Below are 18855 nucleotides of genomic sequence, written 5' to 3'. Positions count from 1 at the left end.
GCGTTCCTGATTTTGGCATAATAACTAGTTACCGTGCTCGTTACCACAATAATAACGTAGTTACTGTAACGCGTTAGTCCCAACACTGCTGATATACAGTGCTCATCAAATGCATTAAACATACATTAGGGTGGTGCTCTATGTTACCGATGCACTAAATTAACATTATTGGTAATTATGAAAATCATATTTTATGTGTCTGCAATGGTCAAACCACTGGTACACATATGCCATTTTATGTAAATAATATTTGCATAGCTATAAAATATTTACTGTTGTTACCTATGAATTTTCAAATTCACATGTTTACAGAAAAAGCAGTAAAAATAGTAAAAGCATATTATTTTTAGATGAAGATACCAAATTACAGTTATTTACCTGCATTTCTGCACAGAAGAAGAACTAGTTTTTTTAGTTGTTGAATCCTTGAATAATTTGAATAATTTTAACCTTGAATAATTTCTGACTCCTCAGAGAAGTCCATATTGGATATAAAAATGTGAATTCAGTTTATTTGCCAAATAAATAAGAATATTATTCTTATACATGTAAAAAAACAAAAAAACAAGATAAAAATATTCTGGAGAGACAGTGAGATCCTATCAGAACTAATTGAGCTGTGTAGAAAGACAGGATGAGTTTGGAAGTGATCCAATCAGAAATAATCCCCTTTTGCAGTAAGGTTAGATGAACGCATTTGATTTGCACCTGAGAAAATGGTTTTCTTTCTGATGTCAACGCTGGGGAGAAAGAGATGTCACGGAACATAACGCATCAGACTTTTAAACCTTATATTTTAGCCACTGAATCAATTTTAGATTTAATCTACTTTAATCTTATGATACTTAGTAGACTAAATTACTACCAAAACTAAATGATGTTTTAGTAAAAGGCTAAAACTAAATCACAATTTGCTGTCAGAATTAACACTTTATTTACTTTTGTGAGCATTTTTTAATCACAGGAAGCCTAATAAATATGTTAAGCAATGAATAATTTAAAAATAAGAAAGAAAACTATTTATCTAGTCAGGGGACTCCCGTGTGAAAGAGTCTGTGTACTTAAGTACTTGGACTTGTTTGCAGTATTTTATTTCACAGTTTACAAAAATAATCTGCAAACTAAATGTGCTCTAATAATAATAATAATAATAATAATAATGATAGAGTTGCAGCTATTCGTTTAAGTAAAGGCCTAAAGGCCTGTCACAATTATTAGATTAGATCCTTCACGAGTTGTGCATTAAGGTCGTTGTGCACGCAAAGTAATTACAATGTGAACAAATCCTTGCCAACTGTGGTAAGAGAGCTCTGATTACTAAGAAAACACAACCACACCTGTGTACTTGACAATGTTGTCGAGCAGCAGAGGGTACTTGGTGAGCCGCAGCATCTCCACAGGAATGATGTCCTTGAGTTGCAGTCGGCGACACTGCCTGTTACTCTCTGCCTCCTGCAAAGAAGCAAAATATAAGTGGAGTACCCTTAAGCAGCCATAAAAACAGCCCAAATGCATAATTTTCAGTATAAATAGAGACTGAGCTAGAATAAGAGTAAGCTTGGGTTTTTATTTAGATCCACACAACCATTGTTTAAACCCTCTGATTGACAAATTGTGAGCCTTCTGAGCGGTTATCTCCTGTGAACACCTTGTATACACTGTGTGCGCAGTGACAAGCGTACCAGAATGAATGAAGTGAACCTCGAGTCCTTCTTCTGTTTGGTCTTTATGAGCTCCAGAGCAAAAGGCTGGTTACTGCAGAACGTCCCCACCGCCTGCTTGATCTTCTCTTCCTCTCCACCGCTGAACTGTTACCACCCAACCCAAGACAGGACAGAGATGGATAGAAACTCAGTCAATATGGGTCAGAGGTAGTAGATTTAGTATTTAACCGCTATGACGAGTGGCTGACTCCTGGGAGGGCAGGCTTATGTCCTTGCAGCAGAGACAGCTTAAGTTTCAGTCCAGACTAGATCAATGTTTAGACCCTTAGGGGACTGATTAGCCTACTTATCCTACTCCCTCCACGTCTCCCATTGAGAGACTCTATACAAGACTTCCAGCTCCTACGCCGCTACCTCACGTCTCATATATCACTGACAATATTAAGATGCTGAGATGTCAGCCAGATCTAGGGTATTGAGTGACATCATTTACTAGGGACAGGGCTTCCATTTTTCTCACTCCCATTTCATCTTACTGGAGAGGGCAGATTTTCCTCTGTCGTCTTTGATTTTTTTCCCTCTTTTTTCCCCCCATTTTAGAAGGATTTAAGTGGCGAAAAAGGCCTATTACCATGACTGTCATATATAAACTGCACATACCCATGTCCCTGTGCACACGTCATCCCAAAAGATTGTCGAATTATAAAGCTGAGAAAAGCAATCTCAAGCCAACGTCAACAGTTTTTTTCTCGTTATGAAGCAATTTTGGGCAACACTTCCATTTCTTTGTACACAATGTTTTTTTCTCCCCACCACATCAGTCATCTTGAATTTTATTCAATAGAAGGAATTATATGAAAGAGAAAATAGAATTTTGGCATGAAAATTGTACTCACCCAGGAAAGCAAGTCATCTCCTATCTGATCAATTACTGAAGAGTCATTTCTCTTCCGAACGGCAGCCATTTGATCTGATATGTTAACTGAAATTTAAATAGGAGGAACTATCAGCATGTGTGTGTACAAGATTAAAAAAAAAAAAAGGAATGCAAAATGATAATGTGAGCGTCTGTATGTTGTTAAGAGTTTGGCCTTACTTTAAAATGGAATTAAATTTACACTACAGGACTTTTCAGGCATTTTATTGATTCTTAATGGCTCAGAGGCAGAGGAGATGTGTGTTTCTAGTGTACCATGCAGCTGCAGAACCTCTTCCAGATTGGAGAAAATATTCTTGATGTCAGCAGGAGGCAGGATGGAGTCTTTGGTGAGCTTCTGGTAGAAAACGTTGTCCAAAACCTTCAGCATCCGTACATGTGCACGCTCTGTGTAAAACAGCTCTGCAGACACGCAAGATGTTAATTCGAGCTGGCAGGTATTTATTTGCACATTTCAGCATAAAACACATCTGACAGCAGCTTGGGTTGGATCCCAGCAAATGCTGCATAATTGTCTTCCCGTCTACGCACTATATTCTGTATACTGTAGTATTTTAAAGCATATGGAGAGTATACTTTGAAAATACAATATAAGCTTCAGGGGAGTTTGACAGTGCCAGTCCTCACCGTGGATAACTTCCTGTCTCTTGATTTCATGAGGCCTGAGACCGGCTAGAACCTCTGGACGCACCAGATGCTGCCAGTTTGGGGGATCGCACTCAGAATCTGTTCCCTGGTCATCCTCGCTCTGGATATCAGCAGCACCGAGTCCCTCAAGCCTACAGTAATACAATAAAGTTAGCTTTTAAACTAGGTTTTTAGATCAATATAAGAAAGTCCAAATGATCTGGTATTCTTGCCTTCTTAAAGCTTTTGGTGTTCCCTCGTGAGTTCTACAAAAAGTGACAGAGAAATCAGTCATAAAAATAAGAACTTTTAAGGGAAACAGTGTTACTGCAGATGTGACTTTAAAGGCACCTGTCACTTTCTCTGTCATCCTCTGGCAGTTGGTCCAGGTTATATAGGGGGTCAAACTGCGAAGCAGAGTATGGCAACCCGTCCAGAGAGTCCGATGGAAGGATTTCACTCACCCTGCAGGGGCCAAATATTGGAGTCCCACCTGCCAGATAACAAGTTAATAGCCATCGCTCCTTTAAGTGTTTTTTCATTTAATTCATTTGTCTGCTTGCTCACCCATATCAGCGTCTCTGCTGGTGTCAGAGCTGTAGGTGGCGCTAATTGGAGATGATGAGTTGACAGACATGGAGTGTATAAGTTCAGGGCCCTCGCTTGATTGGCTGCCTTTGAGACGACTAGATTCTTTATAATCACTTGTAGACAGTGCAGGTTGAGACATCTGTTTCTGAGGCCGTGGTCGTCCCTCCTGGGTCGTACCCCCTGAATACACAGACAGGTGGTATCAAAATAATATAAAGCTTTGAAAGCTACGTTGTTATTTTTGGTCATTTCAAACTCGTATCTTACCTGACGATTCGATGCGGCTGGGCCGCCGCTGAGGTACACGAATATTAAATTTATTATTCTTGGGAACCTTTTTCACTTTCTCTTCCCTTTCCTTTTCTGTCTTGTTGCCTCGCTGTAGAGTTCATCAAAAACAAGAAAAGAGTCATGTAGGTGATGGGGGAAGAGGAAGAAGTCTCACTGTGCAAGACAAATTTAGATTACCTTAATCATGGGAAGAAAGCTGATCCGAAGCCGTTTGGACTCCAGGCTGCGAGGTTCCTTGACCCTCACACCAAGGTGCTTCATGTACGTATATATAACATACTGCATTGTAGTGCTTAAAAAACAAACAAACAAACATGACAACCAATGAGTTTGGATGCTTTCTGAATTATAATTAACAAAACAAGACAATGCTAAAATTTGAAGAGAGCAAGTATCCATATTGTGATTTGTACCATATGTCACAACAGTCGTTCCTCATACAACGTCTACACAAACCATCTGGGCTGTGCTGCGAGCATATGGCATTTCAAACAAGACTGTTTCAATCAGTCACACTTTTGAATTATTTAATATAAACATACTGCATAAATTACATGTTTTCTTTAAGAGACTGCTCCACCGCTTAATTTGTCAACTGTGGGGGATGTAGAGTGGCGCTCGGATGACACTGATATGTATTCTTGCTTGAAACATCAAAGACTGTACTTTAAAGGTGAATAATTACTACCACTGGCAAGTTATTAAATTAGGAGCAGATTGCTGTCTAATGATAATTTCAAGGACTGAAAAGATTTAATAAAAATAAGCCAAGACATGACAGCTCCCTTAGATAATTGAGAGGCATATTACAGAATGTAAATATAGCACAGACACAGATGGCTGAAGGGGCCATGGGAGTTGTTAACTCTTAGAAATCGCTTGATTTAAGAAACTTGCTTCAGCCAAAGTTTTCTTACCATTTCTCTTCCTCTGTGAGTTGAGTAGTTACCCTGTTAACAGTACAATAAATAAAAATTGATAAAACTGAATATTATGAGCTTCCAACTAGCATGTATATGTATCAGTTACTCACAGGATATCGTCTATTTTCGCGATGATGTTTTCAGCATATGAGCGTTCCCGCTCGAGAGTGCCGCGGTCTCTGACTCTCTCTTGGTCCAGTCTGCCCAGCTCTGCTTCAGCCACTGTTAGGCCCATACTCCGCTTCTGCCTGCAAGTACCAAACACATAAGGAGGTATACTGTTATTACTGTGACCAGGTTGATAATGTTTTAGAGAAACAATGAAGTAGAGGATGAGAAAAGCTTGTTTCTTTTATATATGCCTAATGTGGGAGCTAACAAAATCCTTAACATCTGAAACCCAGCTAAATCGGCAGCATCACAAAAAATACAAATTCTGAATTTACCTGAAATCTTCAAGATTCTTCTGAATATCAGGGAGCAGAGAGTCCTGCAGTGTTTGAACATGTTGTCTGTTTATTTCCTCTGGGATCAGTTCTGTCCGCCGCCGATCTGCAAACACACACACGCACGCACGAACGGACACACACACACATACACAGAATAAATATCAAAGGGTTGCAGCATGTCCACAATAAATAAGTGGTATTAAAGCTAAGCAATACTTTCCAAACCATCAGAGCATTTGATTTCTTAAGGCCTTGGCAAGGACTGTGCTTGGCTGGCTGAGGAATCGACTTACAGGGACTGTATAATGAGGGTGCTTAAATTGCTAAAGTTACTCAGCAGAAGCACAAAAAGTCAGCACAAAATAAATATCACCAGCTCTAAATGATGCTGGTTGGGTAACTGAATGAGACAGAAGCTGTGTACGAAATACTTACCAAGATCAGCGGAGACAGATTCAGGAACACCAACTTTTAAATTCTGCAACAAAAATGAAACAGTTCGATTCTTTAAAAGCAAACAGGGATATAAAGGAGTGAAGGTACTGAAGTCAAGCAAAACACTGCCAAATGCTGTCTGCATGAGTTCAGATCATAAATAAAGACACATAACAGTAAATGATCTGGCATTTATAGTGCTTTTCTAGTCTTATTGTGCCCTTGATACTCCTCTATCATCTCCAATGAAAGGCATAACAGCCAATTACCAGCAAATACACCACCCTGTTCTGACCTGTATATGAGATTACTTTAAAATGTGTTTTTAGGCTTTGTTTGGTCGAATTAGTATGATTTTGGAAACACCCGGGCCGGAAATGTGATTAAATTCAATTTGCTACAATAATTTGCTGTAATCTAAATGCAATACTAGATTGTGTGCTCGCTGTGTAAAGACAGATAAAGACTCACTGCTCCCCGGTCAATGAAGAAATTGTGAAGGCCCATGAACACCCGTCTGGTCTCTTTGGAGTTGGTCTGCTTGTAGAGGTCAGCATAGAGGTAGCACAGCTGAGGGAACAAAACATTAAAAATCAAAATAAAATAGGAACTGCAGAGTCTCCTAAACAGCAAGATTTTGTTTTAAGACAAGTTAAGCTTTCTTCCCATAGTTAAGCCGGGGTTTCCTGTGGTGGTTCACTTCTTACTGAGATAACTTATGCCACAAAAACTTATGCTGTGAACCCATCGCTGGTTTATCTCCAGCAGGTATGTTAGTTTCATTCTGTTGTATGTGTGCAACTGCTTCATATGTTTCTAATATTATACTTTATTCTTGCATTGTAAAATGAGATTCTCAGCTGTCAGTGCACTAAATCAGTGTTGTTGGTCAGATGTTCATGTGACTGGCGCATACCTGGGACAGCAAACACTGGGTTAACATAGCAAATTGATAACCAGCTTTGTGTGACTGGGTGAACTTTCTTCACAGCAAAGGGCCTAGGTTACGTAAAAACTGTAAATAATGCATAAAAGCCATCAACAAATATGAAGGAAGTCTTACCACAGGAGCAGGGTCGAACTGAGAGATGACATGATACAGAAAGGCTGCGAGGTGGGCAGGGCGAGACTTGAGCAGCTCAATACTATTAAAGCTGTTACACTGGCCGTTTGTCTGAAAAACAGTCAGTACAACAGTTTACCTCTAATCTTAACCTATAAGTCACTTGAAATTGTATTTGGGCTTTCCGTAAAATTGTAGGGTTTTGCAAATAAATAAAAGAGATAATGTCCCCAAAAAATACCTGCTCTTGGTCTGAATCAAAATAGTCATCCTCAGCTCCAATGATCTGCGAAACCAGGCGAGTCGAGGAGGGACTGCTGACTGTGGTAGGGGAAAGGGCGTCCTGTAGACGAGATGTCAGGTATGGTCAATATGTCTCCCCCATTTGGACATTCATAACCTCTTGACCTTATTGTGTGGTTGTAACAGTTAGAGGAAAGACAGAGTAAATAAATAATATGTGTGAAGATAATTTCCATAAAGCTACCAGATCAGTGGTGTCCTCTGTCTCTGGGGAGTGGAAGGAGTTGTAGCTGTTCCTGGGTGTGGTCTTTGGGCTGGGACAGGAGAACTCTCTTGGACACTGGCTGTCTGGAGATGACGGCCCAAATATGCGAGATATCTGAAAGTGGGAAGGAACACACACACAAAACAAAAAAAGAGAGAGAAAAAAAAAGACCTAAAACACTATATTACAGATTGGTTGCTATGCCTGAGAGTCATCTGAATGTAGAATCGGTATGCATAAATATAATCCTTGCTCTGGTGATGTTTAGCTCTAAATAAGCCCCAAAGCCAAGCAGGACTGATTCCATTTACTTTTACATTATTATTCTAGAGCATAGCAGGTCTTGGAATTTGATGTAAATATGGTATTGAGAGAGATTTTTAGATTGTGATGTTTAAAAATGTGATTACTTACAGGGGTCCTGGTCCAGAACAGGTCTGCATTGTTTTCTCCCTTGGGGACAAATGCATCTTCATCTGCATCATCACTTGGAACACTCTCCTGAGGATTTAATAATACTTTTTAAAAAAAAAAAATAATTATAAAGATTTATATATTTTTAATGATAATGTTCTTTATGACACATGTTCAAACAGCTTTTCAAAATAAACTACATACACTGGTAATAGTCAATAGATCATTTCACGAGTGGAATTGCATAAAATATAAATACTGAAAAATTTAAATGTAGCACACTAGCTGACGCACATAGCACAAGGCTCAGCGTGTGATGACTATAAAATAAGCCGTCACTCAGACACAAAAGAGTGGCTTCCCACAGAGAAAGTCTAATCCTCTGATGGGCTTTGGATTAATGTTTGTCTGGCACAATCTCTAAATGTTCTACAAAAAAGAAAAAGAATCCCACAACACCTCCGTGGATGCTGCCGTTAGATACCTGTCCCTAGATATCCCATGTCTTTGGGCATGTTATGGTAACTACCTGTGTTGTCCCAATGGCCTTGGGGAGCTGACCCTGCAGCTGAGGAATGTGTTTTTCAGCTTCCTGGATGTCTTTCAGTAGTTTAGGGGAGGGGTTTCTGCTGTACTCCTCCTTCATGGCCTGAATGGCAAGAAGGGGGAAATCGACACAAGAATAGTAATAGCAGGTCACTGTAGTTTTCTTGAAAGTGGAAAAATGTCAAATATGTTGACATTTGTTTCCCATGCAAAAGGTAAAGAAAACGACTTCCTGCATTAAAATATATACTGCAGTATTTAAATAAATAATACACATACTACTTGACTCCTCTGTATGAATGTTCTGGTACAAGTGATCTTTTGATTTTCCAAAGAGAAAACACCACTCGTTTTAATAGTTCAATTTAACACAGCTGTGCATCAAAGAGGGCAAATCTTCTTTCTAATGCCAGAACCTTTAGTCAGCAAGTGACACTTGTTTGCTTTACTCACCTCCAAGATGTCAGCTTTCTCATCCTGTGGGGATAAAAACCAGAGAAGCTGAAAAAGATGCAAAACAGCGAATGCGCAATCTATCTCTCTCTATATAATAGATAATAGAAATAATATCATTTAAAATTAATAATAATAATAATAATAATATTTAATAATAGTAAAATATACACATGCACATGTTTCACATATGTTATATAATTCTCTATTATATATAACAGAGATAGTGTCAGGGTTATATAGAAGTCATTTAGCCCCAGAGAAGATTTGAGCGGATGAGATTTAGAGATGTACCACAAATGTGACAGCATCTATAAAGGGGGGAGGGGGGGGGGCATAGACAGACCAAGGGGAATAAGATAAAGAAGCATGACAAATTTGCAGAAAGTGGACAGGCAACAGAAGTAACTAATGTCTTTAGTACCCATGGTTGTTGAATAGGTAAGATGCTGTCCTGAGGACTGCAGGGGCGCCGTGGTGCTGGAGAGTTTGGAGAGGATAAGCTCATGTCTGGCTCTGCTTCGGGCAAAGGTATCTGGGCAAGCCCGGGGGGCCGGCCCAACACTGTGAGGGCCACATAGGAGCCCGCTAGAACACACACATAGAAACGAGAATTAGTCCCTTTTTGTAGGATTTATTTTTAAAATGTAACTTTTGTGACAGAAAGAACAACTTACATTTAATAAGTTTCACCACTTCTGTGTGGTTAGAATGTGCAACATGGGTCCCATTAACCTGGAAGACAATAGTGGCCATATTCTAAGTACACAGCCGGACATTGCATTTTATTCCCAATAGTTTACTGAGTAGAAATACTGAGTGGCCAGAAGGTGGCAGCCTCGGTATTGGCCTTGGAGTAGAAAACGGTAACTTTCGCAGTGAAAAGACATGGTAGCAGAGGAACAGAATACCTTGATGATCCTGTCTCCTGTCTGAACACCTGCTCGCATCGCAGCCCCATCTGGTAAACACAAAGGGAAATAAGCAATTAACAACCAAAAGAGAGTGAAAAAGCAATGGAAGTGGAATAATAGCAAATAAGGAAGGAAACACAAAAAATGCTTCTTCATGATGCAGCAATGACATTTCTTCACAATGAATATGCCAAAAGTCTTTTGACAGACCATAAATACGTGACTATTTCAAGTGCTATTTTGAAAGACCATAACAGTGGTTATATTACAAGAAGGACCTGTTTCACAGCTCCACCCCAAACAAAGGGATTTAGGCATGAGACAGGTTATTATGAGAGGCAAGTCTGACTAAAGTCAGCAGAGTGCAGTTCAAGTACTCTGCAAGCTGAAAATAGACTTTAGGTCTTCAGGTTTGTAGTAGTGAGGAAATTCAACTTGGGGTCAGGGAACAAAGAATATAACTCAGTCTGCTCAACTGTGGAGTAGGCGGGGGAAAAGGGACTTATAACTATCTGTTTCAGTTTCACCACGTTGGGATGACATTTAAAGACACTATAGCTGCATTTTGTTTGCTTTTCAGTTTAAAATGCTGATACATTATTCACATGTAACTTAAAAAAAGAAAATGGAAGCTATTCAGTGATAGTTAAGACACTCCCAAGCATTAATGAAAGTGCAAAAAAGAAAAAAGGTCTCGATTGGTTCCCTCCTCTGCAGTCTCCATCCACTGCTGTACAGACTTGCTAGTGTTTACTGTGACCTGATAAAAGCCCACATAATCCTCTACAGACAGCGTGAGACACTACTCGAGGTCACAGAAGCATTTTGGCAAACTCATAACAAGACAACAGGATAAAGCAGAAGCTGCAACTACAAGTGAAACTTGTAGAAAGAGGAAATAGTTTACAGTCAACAACGTCACTAGTGTAAATGAATGCCAGAGTTGTTGATTTCTGGGGACCAATTACCACTCATATTGGCGAACTAACATGGCAAATTGACGTGATAGTTTGATGTCATTGCATGAGGACACAAGCACAAAATAAGGGGAGCTCACGGAAGGCTCAAACCGAAGGTGGTCAATGTGGTAACATTTTTCTCTTTTAAATTTGAGAGTCAATCTTACCTTCTTTGACAAGCTGCACAAACACTGGATTGTCACCACTGACAGTGAGCCCAAAGCCATTTTCATCTTTCTGGATTATTACACATCGCTGGACCAGACCTGCAAGTGACACAGACCGGAAAGAGAAAGATTTTCACAAGATCAGGAAGTTGAGTAAATTTTTAGTTCACCCAGTTAGTTCACTCTTAGCATGTAGGGTGACAGAATTCCACAATAATCACACTGGGAAGGTGATAAAAATCAGTTAAAATCAAACTTTACACTTTTTCCTCTGCCAAAGCATAAAGCTGAAGCTGTCTGTGTGTGAGGTAGGCCACTAGAAAGCTCTCCTTTTTTGTTTTTAAACATCAAAATATAACAGTGGGCTCCACGGATAATGGCTCCATGGTGCCTTCTTAAATTTTTTATAGAGATTTGGTTTAGATATGTTGAATTATGTCAAAATTATGCAAGTTAGAAATATGAACATGCTGCCACAAACCCCAGAAAAAATAAATGAAAACATATACAAGGTTCGAGCTGTATGTAGACGGAGCTGGGGCATTGCTTCAGGAATGGAACTAATAAACTCTGCAGGCCATTCTTTCCCCTGAGTGTCCCATTAGAATGCAGCTCCATCTGAATCTGCACAGGTGCAGTTTCCACATCAACTGTAAACAGTGTTGGGGAGTAACGGCATACATGTACTGCTGTTACGCATTTAAAATACAAAAGATGAGTAACTGTATTCAGTTACCATTTAAAAAGGTGGTATTTAGAATACAGTTACTTTGTTGAAATAAATGGATTACACGGCGGTATTTTCCTGTTTCATATTGTCGCGGGTCAGGACTGTTTGGGTTTTGTTTGACAGCTATGTTCTGTTGTTCCAGGCAGCAGCGTTACGGTTGCCATGGTTACAGGATGACGCACGCTCTCTGCGACTGTGTGTTTCCTGGGTGAGAGAGAGTGCCTTTTTGTTGTTGTGCTAAGCTAATAGGCAGAATGCTATAACCATAGCCCTAAAGAATGTAGCATCATGGGCAGTGTAGTCAGTACTGCAAGGGAGAATGGACTGCCATACCCGTTATGTGTCTGTGAGTCGCGAGGAGGGAGAAAAAGGAAGTGGAAAAGTACGAGCTGTCATCGAGCAGAAACGGGAGCTGGAAGCATGTTAATATAATAATAACCACTGCAGCCAAGAAGAGTGCCTGACGAGCCCAGTTGTAAGTAGCTACAGTGGGGCAAAAAAGTATTTAGTCAGCCACCGATTGTGCAAGTTCCCCCACCTAAAATGATGACAGAGGTCAGTAATTTGCACCAGAGGTACACTTCAACTGTGAGAGACAGAATGTGAAAAAAAATCCATGAATCCACATGGTAGGATTTGTAAAGAATTTATTCGTAAATTAGGGTGGAAAATAAGTATTTGGTCACCTCAAACAAGGAAAATCTCTGGCTCTCACAGACCTGTAACGTCTTCTGTAAGAAGCTTTTCTGTCCCCCACTCGTTACCTGTATGAATGGCACCTGTTTGAACTCATCATCTGTATAAAAGACACCTGTCCACAGCCTCAAACAGTCAGACTCCAAACTCCGCCATGGCCAAGACCAAAGAGCTTTCGAAGGACACCAGGAAAAGTATTGTAGACCTGCACCAGACTGGGAAGAGTGAATCTACAATAGGCAAGCAGCTTGGTGTGAAAAAATCAACTGTGGGAGCAATCATCAGAAAATGGAAGACATACAAGACCACTGATAATCTCCCTCGATCTGGGGCTCCACGCAAGATCTCATCCCGTGGGGTCAAAATGATCATGAGAACAGGTGAGCAAAGATCCCAGAACCACACGGGGGGACCTGGTGAATGACCTGCAGAGAGCTGGGACCAAAGTAACAAAGGTCACCATCAGTAACACACTACAACGGCAGGGAATCAAATCCCGCAGTGCCAGACGTGTTCCGCTGCTGAAGCCAGTGCATGTCCAGGCCCGTCTGAAGTTTGCCAGAGAGCACATGGATGATACAGCAGAGGATTGGGAGAATGTCATGTGGTCAGATGAAACCAAAGTAGAACTTTTTGGTATAAACTCAACTCGTCGTGTTTGGAGGAAGAAGAATACTGAGTTGCATCCCAAGAACACCATACCTACTGTGAAGCATGGGGGTCGGAAACATCATGCTATGGGGCTGTTTTTCTGCCAAGGGGACAGGACGACTGATCCGTGTTAAGGACAGAATGAATGGGGCCATGTATCGTGAGATTTTGAGCCAAAACCTCCTTCCATCAGTGAGAACTTTGAAGATGAAACGAGGCTGGGTCTTCCACATGACAATCCAAACCACAAGGAGTGTCCAGACATGATCCAAAACACACCGCCCGGGCAACAAAGGAGTGGCTCCGTAAGAAGCATTTGAAAGTCCTGGAGTGGCCTAGCCAGTCTCCAGACCTCAACCCCATAGAAAATCTGTGGCGGGAGTTGAAAGTCCGTGTTGCTCGGCGACAGCCCCAAAACATCACTGCTCTCGAGAAGATCTGCATGGAGGAATGGGCCAAAATACCAGCTACTGTGTGTGCAAACCTGGTAAAGACCTATAGTAAACGTTTGACCTCTGTTATTGCCAACAAAGGTTATGTTACAAAGTATTGAGTTGTATTTTTGTTATTGACCAAATACTTATTTTCCACCCTGATTTATGAATAAATTCTTTACAAATCCTACCATGTGGATTCATGGATTTTTTTTTCACATTCTGTCTCTCACAGTTGAAGTGTACCTCTGGTGCAAATTACTGACCTCTGTCATCATTTTAAGGTGGGGGAACTTGCACAATCGGTGGCTGACTAAATACTTTTTTGCCCCACCATGTATAAGACTCACTGTACACTGTGTTCGTGTTTTCCTCCGAAACAATAAGTCCGTTGGAGCAGTCTTTCAACGCCTCTCTCTGTCTCTCGCTAGCAAAGTTGACCCAGACAACAAAGTAAAGCTAGTTTTCGGCTATGAGCCCGACACGAACCCGACGTATTAGCCAGAGGTCCCTTTACTAAGGTTCGGAGCCGCGGACCTTCAGTAATAGTAATAAATCACACAGCAATAGTACATTCACGTAGTTGTAAACAGCATGATAATATATTAAGTAATCCAAAGTATTCCTTTACGTTACTCTCACTGAGTAACGTAAAGGAATACGTTACAGAATACATTTTGGGGCATGTATTCTGTAATCTGTAGTGGAATACATTTTAAAAGTAACCTTCCCAACACTGACTGTAAATGGGTTGTGAAGCAGCTCGAAATTCTCATTTTGTGCTTTAAAGTCACCAAAGGACTTTAAAGCACTCAGTGCGCTCAGTTTATCAGCAAAGTGCGCGTTTGGGAACACTGTTGCGCTGACTTGGTTCAACATTACTTGGCAACAGGGAAAGTGAGGGAAGTTGCACTGCTGCATTTGTGACAGCTTCACTTGAAATGGCTTCACCGCATCATACATGCCATGTCCATGAACTGACAGATTGCCTTGCTGAGCTCAAAAACTCTATTGAGAATTTTTCCCCAACTCACCCAACGGACCTCTGTATGATAAGGAATGTCGGCAAACTCTGAATTCATTTCCCACATAAAAGACTGAAATTGACAGTGATTTAAACCTTTAGTTCGGATAAAATTTACGGTTTGCGTCACGGTGATCATTACATGCTCCGTTTTTAGGACTTTACCACACAGCGTTTCCTGGTGTATGATGCAGTATGCTGTTAACTCACCGTACAGTTCTCCTGCATCTTTACTCGCATCCTGCCGATTAGTCCACTTTTTTTCACCACACAACAATCTGTTGTAAGTCCAACAAGTTTGTCCCAGGGCAGTTTCATGTCGGTTACACTTTGACATGCGTTTCTGCTCAGGCTCACATTTGCCAAAATCTACGTTTTGTCTGGACACAAGACGTCGCACACCTTCATCATGCAGCTCTTCAGAAACTCTCCCTCGGTAAATGGCTGGGCTGATTTGGCTTTCTCCTCTGCTACAATAAAACTTGCCTTCACAACAGCTTCACTTTGTGAGTTTGCTCTGGTGAAAAAAGTCTGTTGAAATGTCAGATTCTTCTTTAGCTCTTCTACTTTCTGTAGTTTCTGCTCTGCATTTAAGTTTTTCAGCTTATCCTGATGTTTTGTCTCGTAGTGCCGTCTTAAATTCCTTAATTACAGCCACATTAGCTCCACTAATAAGATACACAGGTTTACCGGTGTTCTGACAAAACGTCCTACCGTAAGTAGTTTATGCACATTTCTGCTGCGCTGCATTATGGGATCTGTAGTTTGTGTGTTATTAGCGCCTCATATCGCCGGGCCATGCATAACAATAATAATAAATCTATATAAAATGATCTCGCGGGCCAGATAAAATTGTCCGCCGGGCCTTGAGTTTGACACATGTGCTATAGGCGGACTGTTTAACAAACAACAAAAGGATCACCTCTGGGGACCAGGGTAGCTTGGCTTAGAGTCCAACAGAGAGCCTCAAGCAGTCATACGGAGATACACATCACTGTTTTGCAAGGAGGCGCCATACACACATTCAATTCAGAGTAGTATCTGAGATTATACTGATACTTTAATATGAAGTTACTTTCATATAAGACAGTTTTGCAGACAATTAAAAGGCCATCCCCCCACCCCCCAATCTCAAAGCTACTATTATTACATCTGCCTTTAAAAATGTATTATCCATACTTGGATGAAGGGATTTTGTGCCCCATTACTTTCACTGAAACAGTCCCAAGACAGGACATCTTTGAAGCCAGTGTGGACATGAAATATGACCAATAAGGCTTTTACTGTGTAAATGCATAACACATCATAGACTTGGAAAAATATTATCCTGAAACACGAATTTATGGTTGCCCAGAACACAAACTATGAACAGTTAATACAGTTTGCTGAAAACACTACTGTGAGTTGACTTGTATCTGGAAGCGACAAGTTAGTGTACAGAGATGGAGTGTAGAAGCTGTCTGGGTGTTACTCTGCTAATAATCTGGCACTCAGCATCAAGAAACCAGGGGGATGATGACTGACTACAGGAGGCGCAGCATGGACCCATCCCTGCTGCTCGCTAGATCAATACAGACTGCATCAAAAGGGTTTCCTTCTTTAATTTCATAGGAACATCGCGGAGGATCTCTCTTGGTCTCCCAACATAACAGCGACAGTTAAAAAAAAAAGACCACCAGAGACAACATTTCCTGAGTGCGCTGCAGAGGAATCGCACAGAGGAAAAGCTGTTGGTAGCCTTTTACTGCTTTGCCATCGACAATGTACTGATGTACTGCATCACAGTGTGGTAGACTAGCTGCTCGGCAGCAGACAGGAAAGCTGTGCAGAGGGTTATCAACACCATCCAGCGAGCCATCGGCTGCCCAGTGTCTTCCCTAGAGGACATCTCCAGCACTCGCCGTCTCAGCAGGGCAAAGAAAATAATGAAAGAGCCTCCCCACTCTGGACAGCACTTGTTCAACCTTCTGCCCTCAGGCAGGCAGTACAGGTGGACAAACATCCAGACAAACAGAGTTAAAACAGTGTCTTCCCTTATGCCTTCAAAACCCACAACTGCTGTAAATAAAGGAGCACAATACATGGCATTCCCTTAAGTCCAGTCATCATAAATATACAGACGTCTATGTCTGTCCTTTACACTTTAATTATTTTCAATGCTTCAATTCTTTTAAAATGTTTTATCTAATGTCTTGCACTTTCTAATAGACAACGACAACAAAGGGTCCTTCTCATTATTATTACTATCATAATCATCATCAAGACTGGCTAGACAACTATGCAAAAAATTTGGAACCATCATTAATAATTTCATTTAAATTAAACAGTACAAAGACAAAACACAACATTTATAAAAGGCACAACCATGATTGTTTTTTTTTGTCTTAAATAAATAAATGATTTAAATACAGTGTTAGTTAAAGTTTCCAAAGGCCTAGTACAGCAATAACAGAAGCTAGGTAAACTGGGTTTAAAAAGATACATTTAAGTTACTTAGAAACACTTTAATAACATGACCTGCTAAGAAAAGAATCTGGATGTTAAACTGGTCTTTTCTACAGCCCCGACCAATTAGACAATTGAAAACATTTTAAATGGGAACTACAACAAAGGAAGCCCTGAACTATGAAATACCTGAATTTCTGAATCACACATGCTCGGAAAATGTTTCGCTTTAAAAAAAAAAAAGCAAAAAAAAAAAAAAGCAATCAGTCGTCTCAGTTTACAAATGCTTAGAGATGTGTGTTTAAAAAAAAAAAAAAGTCCTCTGTACTATAAGCTTCAAATTTACTCATATCTTTATTTACAAAACAACAGTTTCAACATATAATATTTTGTCTTTGCACTATTTTTCATTAAGTATGAGCTTCCACACCTCGGGGTCACTGAATTATCCTTTAGTTAGGACTATGCTTAATACATGTCTGCAAAACAAGCAGACATCCACCCGTTTCCCAGCATTGTTGAAAATGAGTTTCAAATCACTGCATTCTGTTTTTATTTACATTTTACACAGGGTCGCACCTTTCCTTGGAAACAGGTTACGTGTGAGGTCATTTCTGAAACTGATCTGACGACTCTGCTTAAGTAGATGTTATCTCACAGGTTAGAAAGAGGAACGTTACTTTTCAGGTTCTTTGTGGAGCGACTTAAAAGACAACCTTCCCCTTGCATTTCTTCTATCTGGCCAGCACTTCGTCACAAGACATAAAAGAAAACATTACGCAAAGTACACAAATGCTTAAATACATAATTGTAGTCTCATATTATTTAAACAAACAAACAAACAAACAAAACAAAACAAAAAAACGAGAAGACTATAACTACAACAAACTCTCTTAAATTTTCATTTCAACATTTTAAAGACTGAGAAAGGTATCCAGTGGTTTCTTGTCATCAAAAGAGAGGTAAGTCGACGTTGGGGGTTGGAGAATAGAAGGAATAGCCGCTAATATGTGGAGAGAGGTTAGAGGAGCCAAAAGCTCTGGGTTGGGGGGAAGGGTGTAGGAGAGAGAGGGTTAGGTATAGATGAAGGAGCGAGGAGGAAGGGAGGAGGAGAGGGCATGAGTGTCAAGGAAGCAGATGAAGCCATATGAATTCAAGAGCTGGTGTGAATTTGCCTCTAGATGCTTAGCTCTCTCTCTCTCTCTCTCTCTCTGCTTTAAAGCATTTAAAATTCTTTGGTATTTATAAACCATGAGGAGTGGGACTGCTGACGTGATCTGAGCTAATGTATAATTCAGAGATTCAACTTTAATGTAATCGGCACCCACCAATGATACGAAACTTACACTAGAGAATAAGGTGAGCTTCTGTATTGTATCATCACCACACATAAGGAACCCAAGTAACAGCCGAGAGCATTAAAAAGGCAGAACAATTTCATTTCATTAAAAGCTGGAGTTTTAAGACTTTCAGTTCTCACTGATTTTTTTGTTGTCAAAAAAAAATAAAATAAAAAAAATAAAAAAAAAATGCTAAAGTTGCACCAGACCAGAAAAAGATAAGAGACAAAGATCTGTTTGTTTCAAAGTGAACAAACACGCCAAAGCTTTGTTGCATATGATAATAAGGGTTTACCTTTGTCAACTGTACCCTTTGGAGAGTTTAGACTATCTCGGCTCAAACTGGCATTTCTGACAGCTGCTTTAAGAATTTGTTTTGTCAATTCATTGCATGTGAGGCAAGCCACATGCAGTCTGTTGGCTGCAGTGACCACGTGTCTCTGCCTGTAAATGTACTCGTGTCAGTGTAGATGAAGTAACAAGCATGAAAGCAAAGTCGAAGGGGTTTAAAAAGACCAGAGGGACACCCAAGTGGCTTTGTTTACATAGATTCTAATTAACATATCACTAAATCCAATGTTTGGTCCTTGTAAT

General features: G+C 40.2%; 1 protein-coding gene across 2 annotated transcripts in view; it reads right to left on the bottom strand.

The window, feature by feature from the left end:
- arhgef12a (Rho guanine nucleotide exchange factor (GEF) 12a) overlaps positions 1-18855 on the bottom strand; it is a 52666-nt gene that overhangs the window by 14573 nt on the left and 19238 nt on the right. For both annotated transcript variants that reach the window (XM_014330207.2, XM_005915845.3), the window contains 25 exons: positions 10942-11040; positions 9813-9862; positions 9579-9636; positions 9326-9489; positions 8902-8925; positions 8432-8551; positions 7903-7989; positions 7468-7602; positions 7222-7323; positions 6981-7091; positions 6389-6487; positions 5918-5960; positions 5480-5585; positions 5144-5281; positions 5028-5060; positions 4288-4402; positions 4087-4198; positions 3796-3999; positions 3580-3721; positions 3462-3494; positions 3229-3380; positions 2857-3003; positions 2561-2646; positions 1683-1808; positions 1338-1452 (listed from right to left, as the gene is read on the bottom strand). In XM_014330207.2, coding sequence (XP_014185693.1) covers positions 1338-1452; positions 1683-1808; positions 2561-2646; positions 2857-3003; positions 3229-3380; positions 3462-3494; positions 3580-3721; positions 3796-3999; positions 4087-4198; positions 4288-4402; positions 5028-5060; positions 5144-5281; positions 5480-5585; positions 5918-5960; positions 6389-6487; positions 6981-7091; positions 7222-7323; positions 7468-7602; positions 7903-7989; positions 8432-8551; positions 8902-8925; positions 9326-9489; positions 9579-9636; positions 9813-9862; positions 10942-11040 — 2601 coding nt within the window. The remainder of the gene's footprint in view (positions 1-1337; positions 1453-1682; positions 1809-2560; positions 2647-2856; positions 3004-3228; positions 3381-3461; positions 3495-3579; positions 3722-3795; positions 4000-4086; positions 4199-4287; positions 4403-5027; positions 5061-5143; positions 5282-5479; positions 5586-5917; positions 5961-6388; positions 6488-6980; positions 7092-7221; positions 7324-7467; positions 7603-7902; positions 7990-8431; positions 8552-8901; positions 8926-9325; positions 9490-9578; positions 9637-9812; positions 9863-10941; positions 11041-18855) is intronic.

The sequence above is a fragment of the Haplochromis burtoni genome, unplaced genomic scaffold, assembly GCF_018398535.1.
Source record: "Haplochromis burtoni strain Fernald_Lab_line unplaced genomic scaffold, NCSU_Asbu1 Contig_15, whole genome shotgun sequence".
Lineage (NCBI taxonomy): Eukaryota > Metazoa > Chordata > Actinopteri > Cichliformes > Cichlidae > Haplochromis > Haplochromis burtoni.
This window is presented reverse-complemented; position numbering and strand designations above follow the sequence as displayed.